This window comes from Capricornis sumatraensis, chromosome 2 (assembly GCF_032405125.1).
Source record: "Capricornis sumatraensis isolate serow.1 chromosome 2, serow.2, whole genome shotgun sequence".
NCBI lineage: Eukaryota > Metazoa > Chordata > Mammalia > Artiodactyla > Bovidae > Capricornis > Capricornis sumatraensis.
In genome coordinates, this window is record NC_091070.1 from 183296232 (window position 1) to 183317739 (window position 21508).

General features: G+C 33.9%; 1 protein-coding gene across 3 annotated transcripts in view; it reads right to left on the reverse strand.

Moving 5' to 3' along the window:
• Positions 1-21508, reverse strand: part of ATG4C (autophagy related 4C cysteine peptidase) — a 106660-nt gene that overhangs the window by 43728 nt on the left and 41424 nt on the right. For 2 of the 3 annotated variants that reach the window (XM_068964868.1, XM_068964867.1), the window contains exons 4-6: positions 5428-5661; positions 2978-3308; positions 873-943 (exon numbers count right to left, since the gene is read on the reverse strand). In XM_068964868.1, the coding sequence (XP_068820969.1) occupies positions 873-943; positions 2978-3308; positions 5428-5661 (636 nt within the window). Of the gene's footprint in view, positions 1-872; positions 944-2977; positions 3309-5427; positions 5662-18289; positions 18369-21508 lie in introns of those variants that run through there. The other variant, XM_068964869.1, reaches the window with a different exon arrangement.

A 21508-nucleotide genomic window follows, 5' to 3' on the forward strand; every position in this document is an offset into this window, starting at 1 on the left:
TGAAGCATTATTTACAATAGCCAAGGTATGGAAACCACCTAAGTGTCCATCAATAATGAATAAACAAAATGTGGTATATGTATATGTGTTTTTATATATATATATAAGAATATTATTTAGCCATAAAAAAGAATGAAATCTTGCCATTTGTGACAACATGGATAGATTCTGAGAACATTATACTAAGTATAATAAGTCAGACTGAGAAACACAAATACTCTATCATCTCACTTACATGTGGACTCTTAAAAAGCAAAACAAAATGAATGAAACACCAAGCTCATAGATACAGAGAACAGACTGATGGTTGGCAGAGGTAAAGTGGGGGGACAAAAAGAGTGAAGGGGGTTAAAAGGTACAACTCTTAGCTATAAGATAATAAATTATAAGGATGTAACATACAGGATGGGGACTATAGTTAATAATATATATTGTATATTTAAAAGTTTTCATCACACACACAAAAATTTGTAACTATGTATGGTGCATCAGAGAATGAGATGGCTGGACGGCATCACTGATGCAATGAACATGAACTTGGGCAAACTCCAGGAGATGGTAAGGGATAGATAGGCCTGGCAAGCTGCAGTCCATGGGATCGCAAAGAGTCAGACACGACTGGACAACGAGAATGGAATGGACAGAATGGATGGTGATGGATGCTAACTAGACTTATTATGATCATTTCACAATATATACAAATACTGTTGTACATCTGAAACCAATGCAACATACAAATTTGTATATACAAACACAAATTATGCTGTACATCTGAAACTAATGTAATGCTATATATCAATTATACCTAAATTTTTAAAAAGGTCTAACCAAACAAGTGGATAAAAAGTAGAATTATATAATAGATTCCTCACCTGTACAATCTTGCGCAACATAAATAGTGATTCCTTTTAAGTCTGGATGTCTTGCTTCTTCAACTGCTTTTCTAAGAAAATAAAAAGGATTATCCTTTAAAATCCTAACATTTCCAGTTAATAAATAAAGATTTCATTTAAAGGAAAAGAAAGCCAACATTTTCCTGACTTTCCTATTTAACCTTTAGTGCCTGCTTTCAAAACTATTACTTGAATGGTATTTTTAAAAAATCACATCAATTTTTTTCAAAGTAGAATATTACTCTAAATTACTCAAAGAACATAAAAACATAAGTTTAAAATTTTAAATTCTTGGGTATAAAGGCATGAACCCTACCCAGTCCTCCCAAAAGAATTTCTCACAAACTCCCCTGGCTATATTAAATGCTTTCTAAAAAGTGCTATTACAATACGCTTCAAGGTTTGCTTCATATTAACTTACATTAAATGAAAGTAAAAGTCGCTTAGTTGTGTCTGACTTTTGTGACCCCATGGACTGTATAATCCAAGGAATTCTCCAGGCCAGAATACTGGAGTGGGTAGCCTTTCCCTTCTCCAGGGGATCTTTCCAATCCAGGGATTGAACCCAGGTCTCCTGCATTGCAGGCGGATTCTTTACCAACTGAGCTATGAGGGAAGCCCATTACATTACTGATTAGCAAAATATGATTGTTCTCTAGTACACTTAAGAAAGTTTTTTATCTTTTCTTTAAACAATAACATGACTTTTTTCCTTCACTCAAAAACCTATAGGATCTGAACAGATGAATTTCCTACTTTCAAGTCTTAGAATTCTGTAAGTAAAACTGCAAATTGAAAAATTTTTCCAAGTGAATATAATGCTCTCAATGGTTCACAAGATATGACAAAAAAAACCCATAATATCTGTAAAAAGAAATTACACAAATTGTAGAAAAATATATACTTTTATTTGACTGTATCTTTATATTTTTTTACTTTAATATGCCTTATTTTGCATGTTTTTATGTGCTAGTATAAAAGAGGGATGGAAAATTATGGCCCACAGTTCAAACATGAGCTGAGGCCTGTTTCTGTACAACCTGAGGCAAAAAAATGGTTTTTAGTTTTCAAACAAAAAAATTTTTTAAAAATGAGAAAAATGAGCAATAGAGCCCTTACAGAGCCTGAAAAGCCTAAACGATTTACTATCAGGTCTTTTATAGAAAAAGTGCCCTGATCCCTGGGAATATAGAATATAACATCTTGAAGAGTAGAAACTATGCTTTTATGATAATGTTTTTATATATGTCATACTAAACTGGACTTGATATTATTCTTAATAATCTATTTAATAACATTAGGTAAATATTTTTTCAACTGCAAGCATTTGGCCTACAAAATATAAAGCCTTTTAATATACAAAAAAACACTGTAATAATTTGGATTTTGTTTATTATTCTAACTGGACTAAATTTACTATAACATGCTGTAATTTGATGATATTATTAATGATTCAGTTAATAATAATAATGGGACATACAACAAGATAATTTTTTTAAAACTTCAGTAGTAAATGGCACTATAAACCTGAGGTATAGTGAAATTTGACTTTCAACTTTTTTCTAAGTACTCTGAATATCACATACCCTTTATTTTTACTATGATATAATTATATTAATAATCCCATACATTTAAAATTCACAAGAATTTGATGTGTGCAAAGAAATGCTGGAAACATCAATTTTAGCTCTTGACATTTCATTACACTATCAGTACATTACAGCCCCCAGGTTACACTGTTTTAAAAAAAAACAAAAAACTATAATGTCATGCATGTTCCAAGGTTGAAAGAGTTGTTAGTTTTAAGAACATTTCAATAGGGCAGTCTAGTGAAAACCTGGTTAGAAAGAAAGCTTGGATATCCATACCTATGAGCAAAAGAAGAAAAATTTGTCAGTAAATTAAATGAGACTAGAGTCACAATATGTCTTGTCTTTTCCCTAATAGCAAATAAAAGTTCCTTTATAAATATTCTCATACAGTTAGATTTTAAAAGTTCTAATAATATATATACACTGCAAAAATCAGTATCTCTGAGCCTGAGGAACTCAGTCATAAGATGGAAGACTTTAAAACAATTTTACCTTAAAATGTGAGCAACCACAGCTGGTCCATACCAATCTCCAGCTTTTTTCCCAGACTTCTTTCCATACTCTATTAGCTGATGTAAACCAAAGAGAGCCAAGGGGGAATCACCAAACCAAGAGATGATTTTCCGGTGATAAATTTCATTTTGCATCTCACGATCATCAGAATATCTCTCGATTTTTTCCTTCAGAGAAATTGTTGGGGTTTTGAGTTCTCTTTCCCCTGAAAGCGATGCTTCAAATGATGCGGTAAATTTTTTTACAGTGTTGGAAGTCCAAGATTCAGAGTCTGAATTTTCAATGTTCAAAGCATCTGGCCAGGTCCAAGCTATAGTAGTTACAAAGCAAATTATTCAGATCTTTTAAATAGTTAGACTTTAGCAATTCTACTAAAATAAGTATGCAGCATTTAAAGTTACATGAGTTACTAAACTAAAATAATAAAGTCAGAGAGTAGATTTATGGTTGTATATGGGGAAGGAGAAATACTGGGAATGACCACTGTTAGTATGGGCTTCCGTTGTAGCTCAGCTGGTATAGAATCTGCCTACAATGCAGGAGACCCCAGTTCAATACCTGGGTCGGGAAGATCCCCTGGAGAAGGGAATGGCTACCCATGCCAGTATCCTTGCCTGGAAAAATCCAGAGGAGCCTGGCAGGCTATAGTCCATGGGGTTGCAAAGAGTTGGACACAATTAAGCAACTAAGCACAGCACAGCACTATCAGCATGTGGTTTCTTTGGGGGAAGATGAAAATGTCCTAAAATTAGATTATGGGGATAATTGCAAAATTTTGTAAATACACTAAAAACCACTGAAATATTGTTCACTTTAAATGAGTGAATTTATAGTATGTAGATTAATAAAGGTGCTTAAAAAATAAAGGTACAAGCAGAAAAAAAATGCTAATTTATCAATGATGCCTTCTTTAGAGCTGAAATATTATTCTCCACACTTTTCTGTAGTTACTAAAATTTTTTAAATGGGAATATATTACATATAATCAGGAAAAAATTACCAAAATAAAAGAGAAAAAAATAGTAAAGAGGTACAAATGGACAATTCAAGAATATGTTTCTCTTTCTTTTCTTTTTTTTACAGTACTAAGATGGAATAAAGAATTTTATATTCCATTACCAATACTGCTCACCAGATCTTGACTACCCAAAGGCACAATAAATATACTGAATATCATTCACAGTATTCATGAGAGATTCACTTCAGAAAATGTGTTTTGTTTTGGTTATACATTAAAATAAAAGTTTGACCATGGAAGTTTAGTATTTCTTTTCAAGGTCTTTTTTTCTCATACATTCATTTCAAAATAATTTAATTATTCTTTGGGGAGTAATATCAATTCTGTAATAAATGAAGTTAATAAAGCCATTAGAGATCAAAGATTCCCTACACAAAATCAACTATATCACTACCTCACTCTTTTTAATAAGAAGACAGTCCCCAAACATTCATGCAATTTTAAGTTAGCCAAATGAGTCACAGGTTCAGAGGCCAAGTCAGGACTGTGAAAAGTGTTCCAATTTGTGTCCATGATTGCAAATAAAGCATCCCAGGAAAAGCTGAAGAGTTCCTTTCCTTGCAATATCTACACCATTCTGGAATAAATATTCTCTCTAAATGATCTCATCAATAATACCTACAGAAAGGTTATTAAATATTTGCTGGGCATTGCAGAAAATTATCTAACACCTAAAAAAATATAATGATACTTAGTAGTAACCAGATACGATAGCCTAAAATGGTAAACTAAAATCTTCCTACAAACGTACATATTACGTAACAATAAACTAGTGGAAATGTTAAGAAAGGTGGCACATCAGAAAAAAGAGACATATGCGAGTTAGGTATCAATGACATTTTTGAGAGTCTTAAAAGTATGATGACTTTATTTATCAATAGAAAATAACAATCAATTTAACTGATTATAGCCATATTTATAAAAATACAAATAATTTTAAAGCATTACTGATGATATGTAGAGTGAAAAATAAAGAAACCAATACAAAATTTCTTAAGATTTAAATAATATAAAAATATTTTAATGTAAAAATATTAACTGCACAATAATTATCTGCTCAGTCATTGCTGCCAGAATTTACAAACTGCAGATAATCCAGAGAGTCCAACAGAACTAAATAATAACAAAAACAAAAAAAATCCAAAGACTACTAAAACTTGAACTTAATTCATAGTGATAGCCATGAATAATATTTACATTCAACCTGTATTTTGGAAAGGTAAATCATGAAAGTTAAAGTCATACTGGCCCAATTCAGCAAAGATGTTATGTTACTTGCTAAATTAGGTTCAACTTCAGAAGACATCAGAGAGTTAAGAAAATGAATATCAGGGAATTTCATTCAGTTTGCAAGCTAGACTTAAATTTAAACAACAACAATAAAACTCCCAAAACCAAAAATTTGATTTACCTCTACCAAGAAAGTGTAGTATGAGTCCTTGAGCCAATAGCATCTGGCCAGTTCTTAATGTACAGCCCCAGCCACAGTCTGTTGTCAAAGCTGAGCCTTCTATTTGAGGAAATTCTTCCCTGTAGGTAAGCCATATTCTTGAAATGAAATCTTTACGAAATTCTTCTACATTTCCTGCAATCACATGATCTTCTATTGTACACCCTGATCTTGCAGGTAAGAGTTCATCTTCATCTACAAAATACAAATATAAAAAAAAAATACAAAGTAATATATAAATATATACAAAGAAATGTCAGTAATGGTAATATATTCCCATTACTGTTCATATGGAGTATGGCACAATCCAATTCTTTCTTCAGATTTAAATGAAGATAAATCTTCCATTCTGTTCAGACTGTTATGAAAATCAAATGAGAATGAATGCGGAAATGTTTTGTACACTTTGGTACTAACTAATATAAGGTATTATTAGTAATTCTGTTGTTAATAATAACATTCTATATTCCAAATATAATCAACTCTAATGAAATAACATAAAAATATGTTTCCTTTTTGCCTCACTTGGCTCAATATATAGATATTAGCGCTCTCTAAAATGAGATTTGCAAATAAAATATCATGATTTGCCAATATGTAAAAAATGTATATAATCATATGATAACTATATGATAACTAGCTCAAATAAAATATAGATGTATTTATAGTTAGGAATATTTATACTCAAATTATAAAACCAAAACTAATAAGCTAATGGCATCATCAACTCAATGGATATGAGTCTGAGTAAACTCCAGGTGACAGTAAAGGACAGGAAAGCCTGGAGTGCTGCAGTCCATCATCAGGCAGCAAAGAGTCAGACAGGACTGAGCAACTGAACAACAACAACAAATAAAATTGTTAAATATGATGTCACCCGATCATGTTAAAATATATTTTTTAATTGTTGCCACTCACATATGTAATTTTTTAAAGCCTTTCCAAGTTGATTCTAATACAATTTCTATGTAAAAACTATGGTCACTATTTGCCCAATAATTTACAAAACACCAGTGCTCAGAATGAACTAACATTCCCTGATCTTTCCAGATCTTTTCAGCTTCTGCATGCATACAGTACCTAGCACAAACAGATCCTAATAAATGTTGGCTGGTTTGGGTGGATGGATGGATAGGTAAATAAATCTGCCTATAACTCTCAATTCCAAGGAGTTTAATTTTTAATGCCATTCTGCAAGATGTTAAAGCAGTTTATCACACTTTTATTCCTCATGTTTCCTGCATCTATCCCTCTTCAAGCTCATTCTGAAAAAATTATAATCACCCAAACTTTATAATATTCAGTTTAATGGAGCTAAATTGTAGCATACAGTTTTAATAATTAAAAGAATACATGCCAAGCTTCTTTTATCAATGAATTTCTCTTAATACTAAACCTTGAATCTAATTATAAATAAAAACTAAAATGCCTGGAAACTGAATATGGCACTATAAATATGTCAAAAGTTTCTACTTTAGGAGACATTTAAATTTGTTTTAAATTGAATACAATAATACATAACTATCACGCCTTATCCTGTGGCTTGCCAAACACACAGTTTCTAATTTTCTAACTTGACAAAGTGACTAATTCCTTATTCTTTTAAGGTCTAGTCTCCCTCTTAATATTTACTCTAAATATTATTGGAGAACTGCTAGTAACTACTAGTATTAAATGAACTTTGTTGTCCTGTTCACTTTCCACTATAATACTGCTCCTTCTATTCCACTCTTTGACTGGCTTTCCTTTTTACAGTATTAGTTATATCAAGAATATTTTTTTATTTATATCTGCATCCAGATTTCAAGTATACCAGAGAGGAAGAAATGTGTTTATCTTCTGGACCTCTGAATGTTCAGTGCCTAACACAGAGTTCAGTCCATAGGATGCACAATAAGCATTTGTCAGGTGAATGTAAGACAAATGGAATCAAAGGAAGAGATGTTTTTTAAATTTTGTTTTGCTTTGCTTTTGTTTCCCATGATGGAACAGACTTCTGAGCAGAGGTTTATGAAGAATGAGAATGCCTAAAAGAACCACTAAAAGAGTGAGAAAGAAAGCTGATAGAGGAAAGAAGAAGAGAATCGCTAGTAATATTGAGCTCAGGGAAAGTCTGCTTCTCACCAACAAAAAAAGTTGGACAAATAACATAAAACAGACTATTAAAATTGACCAGGCACATGTAAAAGAAAACCAAAAGGAACTGCTAGAAATAAATAATAATAATAATAATAATAACAGAAAATAAAAATTTGGTATAGATTAAATAGAAAACTATATATAGCTCAGAAGATAATCAAGAAACCAGAAAAACTAACAAAATTACTTAGAACACAGCACAGAGAGGCAAAATAACATAAAATATCTAAAAACCAAAGAAATTAAGAGACATGAAAAAAAAAAACCTAATAACAGAAAAGCTTGTCAAAGATGTACAGGAGAACAGGAAAAATAGAGAAAAACTATAATTAAAAGTGACTGAAATTTTCTCAGATTTTAAGAAATATATGAATTCTGAGTAGAACAAAAAGAAGCCCACACAAAAGACAAAGAGCTGATCTTAAAAAAAAAACAGAGAGAAAACATACACATACAAAATGACAGCTTCAAAACACTAGAGAGAAAATCATGTCCTAAAGTGAGCAAGAATCCAAAAACTACTAACCATTTAAGAAAGTAAAAAAGTCAACCAGATTATATTAAAATTATGAACTCTTTAAAACTATGAGCTCTTCAAAAGATAAATGATGAAAAAGTAACTAAGGGAGTAGGAGACATTTCTTGTAGATATATTCAAAAATGGATTTATATCCAAAATATATTAAGACAATCTAGAGAGACAATTTAATAGAAGACATGCTTAAATGGAAAAATATCTATGAAAATACACTCAATTTCATCAGTTACCAAACAAATGCAAATTAAGATAAAATGTTTCTCTAATAAATATGAAAAATACCAAGTACTGGTGAGCTGAGAGCAAGCAGAATTCTCATTAACACCTAGCAGAAATATAAATTAGCACAACTGGCTTGTAAAATTATCTGGTATTATATACTGAGACTGAACATATCAATACCCTGTGACTCAGCAATTACATCCCCAGGTATACATACTGTATGAAAATCCATATACATGTTCATTAAAGCACATGTACAAAAATATTCACAGCAGGGCTCTTACTGATTGCCAAAAACTTAAAACTATCCAAATCTCCACCACAAGTAAAATGAATTAATAAAGTGACATAATCACACAATGCAATACTCAGAAAACAAAAATATCCAGCACCCCAAAAGGTAAATAATACAATGTCTGGCAATCAATTGAGCATACAAATAGGCAGGAAAACACAAGCCAAAAAGAGAATACTCAGTTAATCAAAACTGAACCCAAACTAACAAAAGTGCTAGAATTAGCAAACAATGACATTAAAAGAGTTTTTTTTTTAATTTAATTTTAAAATCTTTAATTCTTACATGTGTTCCCAAACATGAACGCCCCTCCCACCTCCCTCCCCATAACATCTCTGTGGGTCATCCCCATGCACCAGCCCCAAGCATGCTGTATCCTGCGTCAGACATAGACTGGCGATTCAATTCTTACATGATAGTATACATGATAGAATGCCATTCTCCCAAATCATCCCACCCTCTCCCTCTCCCTCTGAGTCCAAAAGTCTGTTATACACCGCTGTGTCTTTTTTCCTGTCTTGCATACAGGGTCGTCATTGCTATCTTTCTAAATTCCATATATATGTGTTAGTATACTGTATTGGTGTTTTTCTTTCTGGCTTACTTCACTCTGTATAATCGGCTCCAGTTTCATCCATCTCATCAGAACTGATTCAAATGAATTCTTTTTAACGGCTGAGTAATACTCCATTGTGTACATGTACCAAAGCTTTCTTATCCATTCATCTGCTGATGGGCATCTAGGTTGTTTCCATGTTCTGGCTATTATAAACAGTGCTGCGATGAACATTGGGGTACATGTGTCTCTTTCAATTCTGGTTTTCTTGGTGTGTATGCCCAGCAGTGGGATTGCTGGGTCATAAGGTAGTTCTATTTGCAATTTTTTAAGGAATCTCCACACTGTTTTCCATAGTGGCTGTACTAGTTTGCATTCCCACCAACAGTGTAGGAGGGTTCCCTTTTCTCCACACCCTCTCCAGCATTTATTGCTTGCAGATTTTTGGATCGCAGCCATTCTGACTGGTGTGAAGTGGTACCTCATTGTGGTTTTGATTTGCATTTCTCTGATAATGAGTGATGTTGAGCATCTTTTCATGTGTTTGTTAGCCATCCGTATGTCTTCTTTGGAGAAATGTCTATTTAGATCTTTGGCCCATTTTTTGTTGGGTCATTTATTTTTCTGGAATTGAGCTGCATAAGTTGCTTGTATATTTTTGAGATTAGTTGTTTGTCAGTTGCTTCATTTGCTATTATTTTCTCCCATTCAGAAGGCTGTCTTTTCACCTTGTGTATATTTTCCTTTGTTGTGCAGAAGCTTTTAATTTTAATTAGATCCCATTTGTTTATTTTTGCTTTTATTTCCAGTATTCTGGGAGGTGGATCATAGAAGATCCTGCTGTGATTTATGTCTGAGAGTGTTTTGCCTATGTTCTCCTCTAGGATTTTTATATTTTCTGGTCTTACATTTAGATCTTTTATCCATTTTGAGTTTATTTTTGTGTGCGGTGTTAGAAAGTGATCTAGTTTCATTCTTTTACAAGTGGTTGACCAGTTTTCCCAGCACCACTTGTTAAAGAGATTGTCTTTACTCCATTGTATATTCTTGCCTCCTTTGTCAAAGATAAGGTGTCCATATGTGTGTGGATTTATCTCTGGGCTTTCTATTTTGTTCCATTGATCTATATGTCTGTCTTTGTGCCAGTACCATACTGTTTTGATGACTGTGGCTTTGTAGTAGAGCCTGAAATCAGGCAAGTTGATTCCTCCAGTTCCATTCTTCTTTCTCAAGATTGCTTTGGCAATTCGAGGTTTTTTGTATTTCCATACAAATCTTGAAATTATTTGTTCTAGTTCTGTGAAAAATATGGCTGGTAGCTTGATAGGGATTGCATTGAATTTGTAAATTGCTTTGGGTAGTATACTCATTTTCACTATATTGATTCTTCCGATCCATGAACATGGTATATTTCTCCATCTATTAGTGTCCTTTTTGATTTCTTTCATCAGTGTTTTATAGTTTTCTATATATAGGTCTTTAGTTCCTTTAGGTAGATATATTCCTAAGTATTTTATTCTTTTCATTGCAATGGTGAATGGAATTATTTCCTTAATTTCTTTTTCTACTTTCTCATTATTAGTGTATAGCAATGCAAGGGATTTCTGAGTGTTGATTTTATATCCTGCAACTTTACTATATTCATTGATGAGCTCTAGTAATTTTCTGGTGGAGTCTTTAGGGTTTTCCATGTAGAGGATCATGTCATCTGCAAACAGTGAGAGTTTTACTTCTTCTTTTCCAATTTGGATTCCTTTTATTTCTTTTTCTGCTCTGATTGCTGTGGCCAAAATTTCCAGAACTATGTTGAATAGTAGCGGTGAAAGTGGACACCCTTGTCTTGTTCCTGACTTTAGGGGAAATGCTTTCAATTTTTCACCATTGAGGATAATGTTTGCTGTGGGTTTGTCATATATAGCTTTTATTATGTTGAGGTATGTTCCTTCTATTCCTGCTTTCTGGAGAGTTTTTATCATAAATGGATGTTGAATTTTGTCAAAGGCCTTCTCTGCATCTACTGAGATAATCATATGGTTTTTATTTTTCAATTTGTTAATGTGGTGAATTACATTGATTGATTTGTGGATATTGAAGAATCCTTGCATCCCTGGGATAAAGCCCACTTGGTCATGGTATATGATCTTTTTAATGTGTTGTTGGATTCTGATTGCTAGAATTTTGTTGAGGATTTTTGCATCTATGTTCATCAGTGATATTGGCCTGTAGTTTTCTTTTTTTGTGACATCTTTGTCAGGTTTTGGTATTAGGGTGACGGTGGCCTCATAGAATGAGTTTGGAAGTTTACCTTCCTCTGCAATTTTCTGGAAGAGTTTGAGTAGGATAGGTGTTAGCTCTTCTCTAAATTTTTGGTAGAATTCAGCTGTGAAGCCGTCTGGACCTGGGCTTTTGTTTGCTGGAAGATTTCTGATTACAGTTTCAATTTACGTGCTTGTGATGGGTCTGTTAAGATTTTCTATTTCTTCCTGGTTCAGTTTTGGAAAATTGTACTTTTCTAAGAATTTGTCCATTTCTTCCACGTTGTCCATTTTATTGGCATACAACTGCTGATAGTAGTCTCTTATGATCCTTTGTATTTCTGTGTTGTCTGTTGTGATCTCTCCATTTTCATTTCTAATTTTATTGATTTGATTTTTCTCTCTTTGCTTCTTGATGAGTCTGGCTAGTGGTTTGTCAATTTTATTTATCCTTTCAAAGAACCAGCTTTTGGCCTTGTTGATTTTTGCTATGGTCTCTTTTGTTTCTTTAGCATTTATTTCTGCCCTAATTTTTAAGATTTCTTTCCTTCTACTAACTCTGGGGTTCTCCAATTCTTCCTTTTCTAGTTGCTTTAGTTGTAGAGTTAGGTTATTTATTTGACTTTTTTCTTGTTTCTTGAGGTGTGCCTGTATTGCTATGAACTTTCCTCTTAGCACTGCTTTTATAGTGTCCCACAGGTTTTGGGTTGTTGTGTTTTCATTTTCATTAGTTTCTATGCATATTTTGATTTCTTTTTTGATTTCTTCTGTGATTTGTTGGTTATTCAGAAGTGTGTTGTTCAACCTCCATATGTTGGAATTTTTAGTAGTTTTTCTCCTGTAATTGAGATCTAATCTTAATGCATTATGGTCAGAAAAGATGCTTGGAATGATTTCGATTTTTTTGATAGTGAAAATGATCCAAAATCTTGAAATCAAAATGGAATCACAGATAAATAGCCTAGAGACAAGGATTGAGAAGATGCAAGAAAGGTTTAACAAGGACCTAGAAGAAATAAAAAAGAGTCAAAATATAATGAATAACGCAATAAATGAGATCAGAAACACTCTGGAGGCAACAAATAGTAGAATAACGGAGGCAGAAGATAGGATTAGTGAAATAGAAGATAGAATGGTAGAAATTAATGAATCAGAGAGGAAACAAGAAAAACGAATTAAAAGAAACAAGGACAATCTCAGAGACCTCCAGGACAATATGAAACGCTCCAACATTCGAATTATAGGAGTCCCAGAAGAAGACAGAAAGAAAGATCATGAGAAAATCCTTGAGGAGATAATAGTTGAAAACTTCCCTAAAATGGGGAAGGAAATAATCACCCAAGTCCAAGAAACACAGAGAGTTCCAAATAGGATAAACCCAAGGCGAAACACCCCAAGACACATATTAATTAAATTAACAAAGATCAAACACAAAGAACAAATATTAAAAGCAGCAAGGGAAAAACAACAAATAACACACAAGGGGATTCCCATAAGGATAACAGCTGATCTTTCAATAGAAACTCTTCAGGCCAGGAGGGAATGGCAAGACATACTTAAAGTGATGAAAGACAATAACCTACAGCCCAGATTACTGTACCCAGCAAGGATCTCATTCAAATACGAAGGAGAAATCAAAAGCTTTACAGACAAGCAAAAGCTGAGAGAATTCAGCACCACCAAACCAGCTCTCCAACAAATGCTAAAGGATATTCTCTAGACAGGAAACACGAAAAGCGTGTATAAACCCAAACCCAAAACAATAAAGTAAATGGTAACTGGATCATACTTATCAATAATTACCTTAAACGTAAATGGGTTGAACGCCCCAACCAAAAGGCAAAGACTGGCCGAATGGATACAAAAACAAGACCCCTCTATATGCTGCTTACAAGAGACCCACCTCAAAACAAGGGACACATACAGACTGAAAGTGAAGGGCTGGAAAAAGATATACCACGCAAATAGAGACCAAAAGAAAGCAGGAGTGGCAATACTCATATCTGATAAAATAGACTTTAAAACAAAGGCTGTGAAAAGAGACAAAGAAGGCCATTACATAATGATCAAAGGATCAATCCAAGAAGAAGATATAACAATTATAAATATATACGCACCCAATATAGGAGCACCGCAATATGTAAGACAAATGCTAACAAGTATGAAAGGGGAAATCAACAATAACACAATAATAGTGGGAGACTTTAATACCCCACTCACACCTATGGACAGATCAACTAAACAGAAAATTAACAAAGAAACGCAAACTTTAAATGATACATTAGATCAATTAGACCTAATTGATATCTATAGGACATTTCACCCCAAAACAATGAATTTCACCTTTTTTTCAAGTGCTCATGGAACCTTCTCCAGGATAGATCACATCCTGGGCCATAAATCTAAACTTGATAAGTTTAAAAGAGTTTTAATATTACAATATTGTGCTGTGCTGTGCTAAGTCATTTCCATCCTGTCCAACCTTTTGCAATCCTATGGACTATAGCCTGCCATGCTGCTCCATTACACTATATATAGCCTGCCATGCTGTAAGAGTCTTGGAGTGGGTTGCCATGCCGCCTCCAGGGGATCTTTCCAGGCAAGAATTGAACTTATGCCTCTTACATCTCCTGCACTGGCAGGCAGGTTCTTTACCACTAGCACCACCTGGAAAACCCCACAACAATGTTAAATATGTTCAAAAAGATAAGTAGAAACAAGTCTTTTTACTGGAATTTTTAGACATACAAACTACAGCGTCCAACATAAAAGATACACTGACTGGGATTTAATGACAGGTTAGATATTGCTGAGGAAAAGATCAAAAGACGGGTGAATTTGAGGACAAAGCACTAGGAACTATACAAATTAAAACACAGAGAAGAAAAAGAATTCTTTAAAAAAATAAAAGCACATTGGTGACATGTAGCACAATTTCATTCATGCTAATATGTGTCCAACTGGAGATCCAGAAGAAGAGGGGAGAGAGGGGAGGGTAGAAAAAAATATTTGAAGACAAAATGGCTAAAAAAATTCAGAACTGGTGAAAGCTATGAGACAACAGTTTCAAGAAATTCATCAAAACTCAAGCAATCATGAAAAAAACAACACCACTTCACATCATAGTCAAACTATTCCAAACTAGTGATAAAGAAAAAAATCTCAAAAGCAGTCAAGAGTAAAAAAGACATTATGAGCAAAGAAAGATAAGAATAACATCACATTTCTCACAGTAAACAAAACAAGCAAGAAGATAAATGAATCACAGCACGCCAGGCCTCCCTGTCCATCACCAACTCCCGGAGTTCACTCAAACTCATGTCCATCGAGTCGGTGATGCCATCCAGCCATCTCATCCTCTGTCGTCCCCTTCTCCTCCTGCCCCCAATCCCTCCCACCATCAGAGTCTTTTCCAATGAGTCAACTCTTCACATGAGGTGGCCAAAGTACTGGAGTTTCAGCTTTAGCATCATTCCTTTCAAAGAAATCCCAGGGCTGATCTCCTTCAGAATGGACTGGTTGGATCTCCTTGCAGTCCAAGGGACTCTCAAGAGTCTTCTCCAACACCATAGTTCAAAAGCATCAATTCTTCGGCACTCAGCTTTCTTCACAGTCCAACTCTCATATCTATACATGACCACTGGAAAAACCATAGCCTTGACTAGATGGACCTTTGTTGGCAAAGTAATATGTCTGATTTTCAATATACTATCTAGGTTGGTCATAACTTTCCTTCCAAGGAGTAAGAGTCTTTTAATTTCATGGCTGCAATCACCATCTGCAGTGATTTTGCAGCCCCCAAAAATAAAGTCTGACACTGTTTCCACTGGCATGCTGTGATTCACGGGGTCACAAAGAGTCGGATACGACTGAGTGACTGAACTGAACTGAAGAAGATAAAAGGGCAATATCTTTAAAGCTACAGAAAGAAAAAAACCATCAACCCAAAATTCTATACTCAGCAAAAATATCTTTCAAAAATGAAAGCAAGACTCTTTCAGAGATACAAAAGCTGCAAGAATACATCACCAGCACCCCTGCACTGTAAGAAATGTTAAAATAAGTCCTTCAAGCAGAAAAAGAATGAAATTAGGAGGACAGAAATATGGATTCATACAAAGGAATGAGAAATACCAAAATTAAATACATGAGCAAATACGTAAATTTTCTTACCACTTAAATCTGTTGAAAGATATTGACTGTTGAAACAAAAACAATAACAATGTATTGTGGCATGTATAAGACACAAATAAATAAAATATATGACACTAACAGCACAATAAAGACCAGGAGGAGGGAAGTGCAATACACCACTCCAAGGTTTGTATACTATATGTAAGTTGATATAATACCACTTGAAGGTAGACAGTGATAAGTTAAAGATGTATACAAAACCTTAAAGTAACCAGCAAAACAACATAATAAAAAGTTATAGCTAATCAGCCAGCAAAGAGATAAAATAGAAACCAGAAATATTCAAATATTCTGAAAGAAGGTAGAAAAGAGGAAAAGGGAACAAAGCAGATTTAACAAATAGAAAGTAAACAATGAGATGACAAACTCTACTATATCAATAACCATATAAAAGGTGAACACAGGCATATCTTGTTTAACTATTCTTCACTTTATTGTGCTTTGCAAATAGTGAATTTTTTACACCTGAAGCTTTGTTGACAACCCTGCATTGTCAGATGATGATTAGCACTTTTTAGCCATAAAGTAATCTTTAATTAAGGTATGTAGAAGCAACTCCCGGACATGGAACAATGGACTGGTTCAAAAATAGGAGCACATTAAGGCTGTATGCTGTCACTCTGCTTACTTAATTTATATGCAGAGTACATCATGCAAAATGCCAAGCTGGATGAAGCACAAGCTGGAATCAAGATTCTCAGAGGAAATATCAATAATCTCAGATATGTAGAAGACACCAAAGGTAGAAAGCAAAGAGGAACTAAAGAGCCTCTTGATGAAGCTGAAAGAAGAGAGTGAAAAAGCTGGCTTAAAACTCAGCATTTAAAAAAGCAAAGATCATAGCATCTGTTCCCATCACCTCATGGCAAATAGATGGGGGAAAAATGGAAACAGTGACAGATTCTATGTTCTTGGGCTCCAAAATAACCACATTGTTGATTGCAGCCATGAAATTCAAAGACACTTGCTCCTTAAGAAAAGATATGACAAACCTAGACAGTGTATTAAAAGCAGACACATCACTTTGCCAACAAAGGTCTATATAGTTAAAGTTATGGTTTTTCCAGTAATCATGTACAGATGTAAGAGTTGGACCATAAAGAAGGCTGAGGGCTGATGAATTGATGCTTTCTAACTGTGATGTTGAAGAAGACTCTTGAGAGTCCCTTGGACTGTAAGGGGATCTAACCAGTCAGTTCTAAAGGAAATCAATCCTGAATATCCACTGAAAGGACTGATCCTGAAGCTGAAGTTCCAATACTTTGCCCACCTCATTAGAAAACACCCTGATGTTGGGAAAGATTGAGGGCAGGAGGACAGGGAGTGAAAGAGGATGAGATGGTTGGATGGCATCACTGACTCAATGGATATGAGTTTGAGCAAACTCTGGGAGATAGTAAAGGACAGGGAAGCCTGACGTGCTGCAGTCCTTGGGGGCACAAAGAGTTGGACATAACTGAGTAACTAAACAACAATATTATTTTTTAGATATAATGCTGCTGCTGCTACTGCTGCTGCCAAGTCACTTCAGTCGTGTCCAATTCTGTGTGACCCTGTAGACGGCAGCCCACCAGGCTCCCCCGTCCCTGGGATTCTCCAGGCAAGAACACTGGAGTGGGTTGCCATTTCCTTCTCCAATGCATCAAAGTGAAAAGTCAAAGTGAAGTCGCTCAGTCGTGTCCGACCCTCAGCAACCCCATGGACTGCAGCCTTTCAGGCTCCTCCTTCCATGGGATTTTCCAGGCAAGAGTACTGGAGTGGGGTGCCATTGCCTCCTCCGAGATATAATGCTACTGCATGCTCACTACACTATTATTCTGTGTAAATACAACCTTTATATGTACTGGGAAATTTTAAAAATTGTGCAACTTATTTTATGGCAATATTTGCTTTATTGAAATGGTCTGGAACCAAACCCACATTATCTCCAAAGTATGCCTATAGTCTAAACAACATAATTAAAAGGCAGGGATTATCAGACTGGATAAAAAAGCAAGATTCAACTATTCACTTCCTACAGGAAACAAACTTTAAACATAAAGACAAATAGATTAAATGTTTTAGAATATTTAAAAAGATATACCATATAACCCTAAGCAAAAGAAAGCTTAATATAAGATAGTATATTTCAGACCAAAAAATATCAGCAGGGATAAATAAGGGTTTTATAATTATAAAGGGGTCAATTCATTAACAGACCAAACAATTCTGAATGTTTATGCATTCAATAACAGAGCTTCAAAATTGATAAAGCAAAAACTAATAAACTGCAAGGAGAAATAGATAAATCCACAATTATAGTCTGAGATTTCAATATCGCTCTTAACAAGTAGGACAGTGCAAGAATAAAGATTTGAACTCAACCGACTTGACTTAACTGTCCTTTTAGAACATATCAGTAATAGAATACACATTCTTGTCAAGCACACAAAGAACATTTACCATATTTAGAACATTATACCATATTTAGACCATAAAGCAAGTCTCAATAACTTTAAAGAGATTAGAATCATAACAGTGTTTTCTTTGAACACAATGGAATTAAAAATCAATAACAGAACAAGATCTGGAAAATGTCCAAATTGAGCAATGTACTTCTAAATAATTAATTTCTTCCTACATACCCTTTCTTAGTAAATGGCAAAAAGTCATGTTTCAAAAAATTCCACATTGTGGGATCTTATTTCCATAACACTTGGGCATAATCTTGGCAATATCTGGAATAAGAGAGATCCATGAAAATAGCAGAGACAGCACAAGAACCAAAACCATATCCAAGAAGACCCTTTGAAATGTAACTTTCATGCCCTTCCTTCTGTTCTATAAAGTGATCCCTAGGCAAAGCTCCACCCTGGGCTGGTTTCAGCTCAGAAAAAAACTTTTATTATTTCCTAGCCTCTGTGCTACCCTCTCTACTTCTTAAAAACTTTTTTCCCCTTTTTTCCATGTACTTTTTTTTTGTCCATAGGTTAGAATGATTGTCTATAGGCATTCCTCAGCCCCAAAATTAGGAAGAAGAGAGCCTTATCTCCAGTTATTATTGTTAAATCCTTTGGGTCCCTAAGAAAGAACTGGTATGCTAGAGATAACCACACATACATTTTTTCCTTAATGGTCTCTGGACCCACCGTGTTCTGAACCATCTAAGAGAAAATCTAAAAAAATCCTAGCCAGATCGGGACATGGTATCTAAGGGGAAATGAGGCTTTCTTAAAGTAAGATAAAATCCTTAACTGCTTCTCTTACAGATACCTTAATTTTTTATGAAATTTTGGTATTTGATCAAAATAATACTGATTGGAAGGACCATTTGGATTTACATACCATGAACATTGACTTAACAATGCACAGCATGATACCAAACTCTGGGAAAGAAAAATTGCATAATATAAGTTTGTAGTTCAAGAAAGGTAGCAAGATAAATTTAAAACCTTGAAAAAGCAGGACAGACTTTGCATAAAGTAGTATAATCATATTAAGATTATAACCTTATAGGAATCTTATACTTATTTATCATCACAAATTAATTCATTGTAGATAAGTCAGAGGGAGGCAAAATAAAACCACTGTGATTGGAAGACACCATTTTCTAAGCACTTAGATCTGTGAAACAGATTGCCAACACCTTCAAACTGAAAGGGAATTGAAACAACTGAACAAACTATCCATCAGATAAATGTCAATCAATAATGAGAGATGAGTGACTCTGGTTAAAGTAATTTGACCAAAACCTTTAGCAAAACAAAAAAACTTTTAGAAAATCTTTACATAATAGAAAAAGATAATTAAAAAATCAAGAATTTAAGTGGGAATGTGATCCATCAGAACTAGATTGGAAACAACTATTATACACTGATGGCTCTAAAAGAAAAAAAAAGAAAAAATATTTATCTTCTCTGGCTCTGTCCACTCAAGTGGCCTGGAGAAATGTTATCTCCACAATGACACCTTTTTCTACACAAGAAACCAGAGTTCATTGGGAATGGCTGATTTCATATCTGAGGCAGAAAAGTATAAAGTGGGCATGGCACACCTACTTAAGGAAGAAAATAGGAAATTTCCAAAAATTAATTAGCATTTGTTGACAGATAAGCCAATCTGAAAGAAATTTCCACTGGCTAATTTGAGTACCTTAAGAAGATTACTGGTGGAGACTGACCAATGCACAGTATAGAACCTAAAAACCTATGAGTCCATAATGATATACAAAGAAAGAAAAGATTAGCATTAAAATATTTCAAATGTGATAAACAGAATATTATATTACTATTGAGCCTACTTAAATCTACCTTGTAGGCTTGTTGTGAGAATTAAAGACATTTCTCAAAGAGTTTAGCATGATGCTTGACACATAGTAGGCACTCGATAAAGGGTATAAATTATTAAAAGAAAATACACAATAATTACAGAAAGGATGAGTATATGTAAGAATTCAGAAACATCAAATACAGTAAACAGTTTCAGAAATTGGAGCATCTTACAAATTGGAAAACTTACCATTTTTAGGTTAACTAGAAGGTATACTTTTAATTATTATCGTATACTTTAAAATTATCAGAGAATTTGATTTAAAATATCAAGATATCAATTCAAATAATATTTATTTATCACTCATACTGTAAGTCCAAAACTATGAGGGAATATACTAAATGGAGTACAATGGTATGAACTTTAATTTCAAGGAATTTACAAGAAACTCAAACCACATGGCAGTATTTTATGTAACATATTTTATGTGTTAGGAATTAGCATAGTTAACCTTCTATCCATATTTTATGTGTTACATAAAATACAGGTTCTTAAAAGATATATGCCAAAATATATGCATAAAAAGTAGAATACAGATTGCCAGGGGCTGAAAGGAAGAGAGGAATGAGGGAAAGGGAGGGAAGTCGCTCAGTCGTGTCCGACTCTTCGCGACCCCATGGACTACAGCCTACCAGGCTCCTACGTCCATGGAATTTTCCAGGCAAGAGTACTGGAGTGGGGTGCCATTGCCTTCTCTGGAAAATATTCTACTTAATGTTAATTACTCTAAGACATGTCTATATTAGATAGGTCAACAAAAACATTAATATCAGGTATTTAATACTGAATATTTCCCAGTTCACATGAACCTGGAATTTATTGTTTAATTTAGAATTATTTGATTTGTAAGTGCTTACATTTTTTTAAGTCAAATAAATACAGCTCATTTACAAATTAACCTCAAAAATATTACCCAGAGACAAAGACATACCAAGACATATTTAGACACCACAAGATCTAGCTTCATTTTCTAAGTTTAGTCATGAATCAGATATTACAATATAAAATTTACTAGCTTATAAAAAATAGTTGAAATAAATAAAATTTTTAAAGTCTTTTTCCCCTTTTCCCTCAGTCTCAGGAGTTAGAAATAGTCTAGATAAGTGTTTCTGAGAGCCCTGGTCTCAAGGCACAGGGAAAGAAAATCAAGTTCTAACAAAATGGCAGCAAGTCTAAACCAAATGGTGGCCAGACAAAGCAAAATGGCCATCAAAAATCACAACACAGAACACAGAGTTAAAACACACACATATAAATCTGGCAATCCTCATCAGACACTCCCTTAAATACAAGAATAAGGGAGAGGAATGAGGAGTTACTGTTTAATGGGTACCAAATTCAGTGTTACAAGATGAAGAATTCTATAGATGAATGGTAATGATAGTAACACAACATTATGAATGTATTTAATACCACTGAACTGTACACTTAAAAATGACGAAGATGTCAAAATTTGTGTTATATGTATTTTACCACTTAAATACATAAAAATAACTGGAAGTGAAAAACAAAAGAAATATGTCAAAGGTAGATTA